The sequence below is a fragment of the Camelina sativa genome, chromosome 20 (genome assembly GCF_000633955.1).
Source record: "Camelina sativa cultivar DH55 chromosome 20, Cs, whole genome shotgun sequence".
Classification (NCBI taxonomy): domain Eukaryota; kingdom Viridiplantae; phylum Streptophyta; class Magnoliopsida; order Brassicales; family Brassicaceae; genus Camelina; species Camelina sativa.
Genome location: NC_025704.1, coordinates 23,382,127 through 23,390,232, shown reverse-complemented (window position 1 = coordinate 23,390,232; position 8,106 = coordinate 23,382,127). Strand labels below are relative to the sequence as shown.

The 8,106-nt window shown below is 32.7% G+C and overlaps 2 protein-coding genes across 2 annotated transcripts; one reads left to right on the top strand and one right to left on the bottom strand.

Moving 5' to 3' along the window:
* LOC104771495 (ethylene-responsive transcription factor ERF096) lies at positions 2,550–2,951 on the top strand. Its single transcript, XM_010496024.1, has one exon. It carries the CDS (start codon positions 2,550–2,552, stop codon positions 2,949–2,951), a length of 402 nt encoding a protein of 133 aa, XP_010494326.1.
* On the bottom strand, positions 3,565–5,774 carry LOC104771494. The gene has a single exon (XM_010496023.2). The coding sequence runs from the start codon at positions 5,677–5,679 to the stop codon at positions 3,703–3,705; it is 1,977 nt and encodes a 658-aa protein (XP_010494325.1). The 5' UTR covers positions 5,680–5,774; the 3' UTR covers positions 3,565–3,702.

The following is an 8,106-nucleotide window of genomic DNA, read 5'->3' as shown; positions in this document are numbered from 1 at the left end:
TTTTTTTTCTTTTTTTAATGTTTTTTTGTTTCATAAAATTTTGGTATTGTATTCTGAATTTTAGTAAAAGTTTTATAAGTTTGCAATTTAAATGTTATTTTATAAGTTTTTATAATTGTAATATGTTTAACATTATTATATTATTAAATCTTATGATCTTAAACATGTTCCCCCAATAACTAACTTTTTAACAAAAAGATCTTAACTACTGATCTTACATTATTTTTATAATATATTTACTCTAAGAACACCCAAAATAGTTCTCCTATAAAGATGCCCTAATGCGCTAAAGAAAGTTCTTCAAATCGTGTACAATATACTTTAAATAAATAAAAACATTTTAGTAAAGTGGAAGAAATTTCTAAAGTATTTAGGCGGCAACCATGTATGAACGTTTTAGTTATTAAAAAAAAAATGAAAGTTTTAGTTATTTGATTTTTTGAGTTCAAAGTTCAAACTTCATCACTAGTCGTCCTATGCGATGGCCCACGTCGGCTACTATACATTTGCTAGATTCTCGTTTGGTTCGTGAATGTACGAGTTGCAGTGTATGTTGGTGACCCCAAATCCCAATCTCACGATAGCACTCACAGTCACACACACACCTAAAGAGATTCTGATTCTTGTTCAGTCTCATCCACATAATGTTTTTATTATTAGTTTCCTAACGAATGGATGTTCTTTTTTTTTTTTTTTGGTTCTTTTGGCTTTGTAGATTCATCTCCCCTTATGATGCATGAGAAGCGGCATTCTGTCACATCACTATATATAGTTAGAATGATCAAATAATTTGGTGAAGTACAACTACTAGTACTAACATTAAGTGATGTCAAAATAATAATAACGTTCAGTTACATCCAATTTGATTTATTTTTATTAAATGTTTCTTAAAAACATTTTTTGTCTATTTTTTGTAATTTGTTATGTAAACAAAAATAAAGCATAAATATGAGAGAAAATACATCAATATGAAATCAAATCCATACATGGTTTAAAAAGCATCGATGTCAAATTTTTAAAATTATATATTCCGTAGTACAACTACAATCCCTACATAAGAATCAATTTATATTTGTTAAAAATAATTTTCAGTAGTGTATTTACTTTAAAAGTATGGAATGTCATTTTACCAATTCTTTTCTGAACTTACTTACCTTCTATAAATTTTGGCTGTTAATCTTGATTTTGGAGCGAAAAAGTATTTCATAATCATTATATATATTTGTACTGTAATGAAAAGGAAAGGAACACAGAGATTTGTTTTTCTCTTCTATATCGACCAAACAAAAGGAAAGAAACATGTCGCATGAGTACGGGACAAGACATCTTCATCCACAACTCGGACGCCGTAGCAGCCAATAAAAGGCAAATTTCTTTTTATTTTCGTGAAAGTATGAGACAATGAGTCTTACACGTTATGGGTCTATTTGTTTCTTCTTCTATTAGGTGCATACATGTTGATGTTAGGGATTGTTTACTTTTAATTATATTTGTTTTACCTGTTATACACCACCAGAGTTTATAAGTTCGATTTGGGAATTGGGAACACGTTTATAGGAAAACTATTATTCTGGTCCAAGGAAAAAAACATGAAAGTCCATATTTTGGTTAGTCAACACACGTGCGTACAATCAAGTCAACATTACTTATAATTATATTTTGGTTAGTCCACCTGTAGTTTTCTCTTTTCACCTGAAAGAAAATAATAAAGATATTTCATTTTCATATGTATATGTTGTTGAGGATAGGTTATAATTTTTTCCCCTATAAACGTTCTTAACGAAACAAAAAAATAAAACGTTCTTAATGAAACACATCAATATATTTTAGAAAATTTCTCTTTTTCTTCTCAAATAATGTATGTAAAATTAGAATAGTTAAGGTCTAAAGCCAAAACCTAAACTCCAAATTATATTTTGTTTGAATTCATTATTTTTTTCTTTCTCAGAATTACTGCCCATTTGTAACTTCAAAATAATTGGTTATCAGTTCCATTTGGGTTTTATACAGTTCTTTTTCATTCAGTTACCAAATCAAGAACAAGAGATACTGTTTCTAGAACTCTTGTCTCTGACTTTCCCGTGATTCCAACTCGAGTTTATGTTATTCTCTTAATTAAACTTGTCTGGTTCGAATGATCGAATCCAATAATTATTTACAAATTAAACCAAATTTGTTTTTTTTTTTCTGTAAACATGACCACGGGTCCAAAAGCTTAGATATACATATTTAAACAGATTTTTTTAAAAATTTAGGATACTATTTAAAAAAGATGAATTTTCAACTGCGTAAGAAAATAGTTGATCTCAATGGAGTTATATATTCTTTCGTTATGTATATGTCGAGGGCCGAATATTAGGAATTAGGACCCACATATTTTTTTCCCCGCGGCCTATTAATTTACAGATTCAAATCCCGTCAAACACATGCAACAGAAAAACATAAACACGTATACGAGGGATAACCCAAACAGCAAGAACAATCTTTTTTTTTTTCTTTTCTTGTTTGTTTTGGGTTAAAATAGAACAATCTTTGTATCCTTATAACATATGGATCAAGGAGGTCGTGGTGGCGGGGGGGCTGAGCATGGAAAGTTCCGGGGAGTTCGGAGACGGCCTTGGGGCAAGTACGCGGCTGAGATACGAGATTCAAGGAAGCACGGTGAACGTATATGGCTTGGTACTTTCGATACTGCAGAGGACGCGGCTAGAGCATATGACCAAGCTGCCTACTCAATGAGAGGCCAAGCTGCGATTCTGAACTTCCCGCATGAGTATAACATGGGAAGTACTGGCGGCTCTTCTTCCTCCTCCGTTGCTGGATCTTCATCTTCATCCGCCTCCGCTTCCTCTTCTTCTAGGCAAGTTTTTGAATTTGAGTATTTGGATGATAGTGTTTTGGAGGAGCTTCTTGAGCAGGGAGAGAATACTAACAAGGGCAAGAAGAAGTGAGTGTGATATAAATTCATTATCATTTCTAATGAAAGTAACAAAATAGTTAGTGTAGTGATCTTATTATGATCATGATTCGAGCAACAAAATATGAAATCTTTTCTTCCAAACTATGACCTTTTCATTCAAGCAAGCAGTCAATGTTTTCCAGATTTTAATCTATTTATTGAAATCTATGATTGATATACACATCTTTCTTTCTGGATCTGTATGAAAGCACATCCATTAATATATTCTAATCTAATGATCATGTATGTTTTCTGAACTTGATGATCAATATAGCAATCAACCTTTACAAAAGGCCAACCTCTCTTCTATAGCCGCGGCCAAATTGTCGGGATCTTTTTTCTCCACTTGTGTTCTTCTTCTAGAAAATGTACGAGTTTGAGTATTTGGATGATATACACTTTTTTTTAGAGAGTTTACTTTCTCCCCTTGTTATTCTCCAAGAAAATGTACAATAATCTACGAGTGAGTTTTTGTTCTGTTTTGTTGGATCAAACACATATCGTGTTTAGTTTAGGTTTTGAGCCTTGAATCCAATCCCGTACATCATATTTTCCGAGGCTTTTGCCCTTTTCTTACTTCGTTTACTAAAGAGCGATGCCTCAAGTTAAAACAAAAAGTCAAAAGAGATTTATTCATACACTCACATAATTCCACAAATAAAAAACAAACGGTATAAAACTCAAAGAAATTGATAGAAATGATGATGCTAGGGTTTACGCATTAAAGCTTATGTATGTGTTTCTCAGTCATATATAGTCAGCTTCTTATACTCCTCAGCTTTAATGGCTAACCACATGACATCTTCAGGATTCACGATCCCACCTTCTTCAAGAAACAGAGTAAGTAGATTCTTCGAAAACCCGCTAACCATAGCTACTCCTTTCTGGTTAGCCACCACGGGTGTAGCTGAGGAGTCTCTCAAGTTCCAAAATACCATTTCCGGAACATTCTGAAAACCGTTCTCCTTATACTTCCTCTGAACCACCTCATAATCTGTCTCCCATTTCTCCTTGGACTGTTGCTTTGATATCTTCAACCGTTCCTCCACACTCAAGGAATAATTCACCTCCGAATGCCTGTCTGCCATTGCATCATCGAACTCCATGTCACTGAACACAAACAACCGCTTGACCATCTGATCATTGGTTAGTTTATTCTCGACTGCAACCTCCAGAATCCGATCAAACACCTTCTGGAAATCTGTGTTCATTCCCCAATCCATTTGTCTAACAAACTCAGTCTTTTCCATCAGACTCGAACCTGTGACAGTGTGAAGCTGCGGGTTCTCACTAAAGGTAATAACTTTCCCTTTCCATGGCTCTTCATTAAGTTCTGAAACCAGTAGCCCAAGCGCTACACAAACCTCCATAGGTGTACCTGACATGCTCCCCGAGACATCACAAACCGCCAGTGAACTCTTCATCTTCCCTTTCTTGGCAAGATCATCCACCATTCTCGCCCACTGAAGCTCTGCAACTTCAGAGCCAACATCACTCTCATCATTACACTCCAGCTGGTTTATTATCTCGTGAGGAAGCAACGCACCAGCAGCAATCTTCTTCTTCCCTGATTTCACATCCTCCAAAAACTCTGTAAACCTCTCACTGTCATGTTCCGCAAAGAGCTTCTTGTAATTCTTCATAGCCACAGAAGCAACTCGATTGTACTTCAACAAATTCCATTCCTTTGCACTCATAGACAACTCAGGCAACTCGAGCGCTTTATGCAACGGCACAAGTACTTCTTTCCTCAACCTATCTCTAATCCTATAAGCATAATGTGCTTCTTCGATTCCTTCTTCATACTCATCTCTAGAAAACAACCTTCTAGCAATTGCCTCACATATCAAAGTAGTCTTATCATACGAAGAATCAACCGAAGGACACCATTTCGAAGCTAAACTAATCTTATTCAACTCATTCGAGTTCAAACACTTCAAATCCGATTTCAACAAACCAGCAAACAAATCAGCAGTTCGATCAAAGAGTAATCTGTAATTAGCATCAGAGTTGTACCTCTCTAAAGCTTTCTTCGCCTTTTCGAACTCTCTCTGTTTCCGTAAAGCCCTAGCCTTGATCTTATCAACAGGACCACTAATCTCCTCCGTGTTCTCCAGAATCCGATCTTCTATTTCACCGGAAAGCTCAGACCTTTTCTCACTCTTCCCTTTGAATTTTCTCCGAATCTTCTTCCTCCAAACGCGACTCTTACCTCTCTCTAACTGCTGACCTTCTAAGATCCGAAACAGAATCTCAGGCAAGTCTTTGAAATACCCAAAACCAACAAGAGCAGGGAGATTCAAAGCTAGGGTTTTGGGGTGACTCTTGTAAAGCCAAAACGCAGCTGTGTAAAACCCTTCTTTATCTGATTTCCCCGTTCCTCTAACTCCTCTGAGATTGCAGACGAGCTTCAACGTAGTCAAAGGATCGTGAGACCAGGAAATCGCCAGCCTTTGGATCAGATCATCCGGACGCGTGTCGGGGACGATGTGGAAGAAGAAATCGAGACATGGGTTCCCGGAGGAGAGAAACGTCGGCGAGAAGTTCTCTGTTAGACCCATTGGTGGTGGCTCTTGGAGGTTTAGTGTGGCGGTTTGGGAGATCAAAGTTTGGTCATCGGAAACAGAGGTTTCTGGTGAAATGGTGGTGACTGGTTTGACGAGCTGAGTGTCTCCGGCGACGGAAGGTGGACCCAAAAGGGTCGGAGTCGAAGAAGCCATTGAATCTGTTGTAACTTGTGATGGTGATGATCTCGGACTCTTTTCTCAAGTCCTTGTCGAATTGTTTTTGACATTTTGACTATAAGGATGGATTTGTCTTCAAAGCATGGAAGAAACGTGGCCGCTTCTAATTAATGTGCCCATGTGACTTCTCCATTTCTCTGTTATATTAATACTTAACTAGATACTAACAACCGTAGGCTGAACATTTTTTTAAATAAAACTTTGTAATACTTTATTTTATTGTAATGTTATTTATAATAGTTTGTGATTAAAAATTTAGTTTGCTTATATTATAATTTTTGTATTTTAAAATTGTTTATTGAAAACCTGTCAATAAAAAAATTATATGTAATAAACAAAATTGTTTAAACTTTTGTCAACTAAACACAATTCTTACTAACATGTAAAAAAGAGCAACTAATTATAGCTAGTAAAAGTTCTAAAATGTCTCTTTGAAACCAATATTCATTATTATTTTATGTGGCTTCCTTTTTTTGTTTGTAATAATTTTAACCTGTGGTGGAATATTTTTTTGATAAAATTTGTAGCTGTATATTTTATTCGGTTTGGTTTTTAAAATCTTACCTGTTAACTTTTTAAGTATGAATTAATTTTGATTCGGATAGATTTTTTTTACTTTTCTACAATTTATTTTATTTGATGTGTCCCCGATTTTCATTTTTAATTATTCATATTTATTTAATTAATTAATCTTAATTAAGGTTTTTAATGGCAATTGAATGTAATTTTTACATATTTTAAGGTTAGTTTCATATTTGTACTTCTCAATTAATATAGTAGGATAAAATTTGTAGTTGTAGATTTTATTTGATTAGATTTTTAAAATCTTAATTGTAAATTTTTTTTTCTAATACAGATTAGTTTTGATTATAAAAGATTTTTTGTTACTTTTTTACAATTTATTTTATTTAAAGTATCCTCAATTTTCGTTTTTTAAATTGATTATATTAATTTAATTAATTTATTAATTTTAATTAAGTTTTCTAATGGCAATTGAATGTAATTTTTTACACATTTAAGGTTTGTTTCATATTTGTACTTCTCAATTAATATAGTAGGATATGATTTAAAATTATTATTATTATTATTTTTTAACATTTGTGTGGATTTCAAATTCTTTACTGTATATTTTAGTTTTTGATTTAGTTATTTAATAAAGGGTTAATTAAATAAATACCACAATTCTAAAAGTTATTTAAGAGACTAGCACAACAATTTTTTTTAATAGTAAAATATTATGGAGCCTACGTTTTTTTGAGTAAAAAGACAAAATTATCATTTTTTTTATTTTAGTATAATTAGAAAGAATGAAAAATTAGGTGAAATTTTTTAAAATAGCATGTAATATTTATATTTTATATAAAATTTTTAAAATAGCATGTAATATTTATATTTTACATCTCATTTATGAACCCAAACCGACATATAATTTTGTTTAATTGTAAAATCTAAACCCTAACCATCTCATTTGTGAACCCAAACTGATATATATTTTTGTTCTAATTGTATAATCTAAACCCTAACCATCTAATTTGTGAACCCAAACCAACATATAATTTCGTTCTAATTGTAAAATCTAAATCCTAACCATCTTATTTGTGAACCCAAACCGACATATAATTTCGTTCTAATTGTAAAATCTAAATCCTAACCATTTTATTTGTGAACCCAAACCGACATATAATTTCATTCTAATTGTAAAATCTAAACCCTAACAATCTCATTTGTGAATCCAAACCGACATATAATTTCGTTTTAATTGTAAAATTTAAACCCTAACTATTTCATTTGTGAACCCAAACTGACATATAATTTGGTTCAAAAAACAAAAATGACATGATATTTAAACAAATAACATGTAATATATGTAATGAGTATAAAAGTAATTGTATATGAGGAGAGAGAATAGATTGTGGGCCCTATGGTAGTTTGTTAAATACTTTTTATTTTTGTGGTATTTAGTGCATATACTCTTTAATAAATGTATATAAATTTATTTTAATTTTTAAGTTTTAAAAAATTATGAAAATTTCAAAATGTTTAAATATCAATGGGCACTACTTAACGAACTAATAAATTTTACCGTAAAGGAATAGCTTCCATGTACATGGTTTTGAGAAAGGGATATGATGCTTCTAACCTTTGTGGTTAGGATCGGAGAAATATTGCCTGATGAGAAATCTGAATCGTAGAAAATCAAAGACTTTAAAGTGAAGTGTATTAGTATCGTACAAGTTGTAATGTGAGTCGTTGTGCATGTACTCTTTATTTAAGTGCTTCAGCTTCTTTAAGCATTGTTTGATTGCACGATTCTCTGATTTACTTAATGCATGTGTTGGTTGCATTAATTGCTTGTTCGTTGCTATAGTTCAAGTTGGGATGTTGTTTAGAGGTTAGTTAGGC

Coding starts and splice junctions, on each gene's coding strand:
- LOC104771495 (XM_010496024.1), top strand. CDS start 2,550: ATGGATCAAGGAGGTCGTGGTGGCGGGGGGGCTGAGCATGGAAAGTTC.
- LOC104771494 (XM_010496023.2), bottom strand. CDS start 5,679: ATGGCTTCTTCGACTCCGACCCTTTTGGGTCCACCTTCCGTCGCCGGA.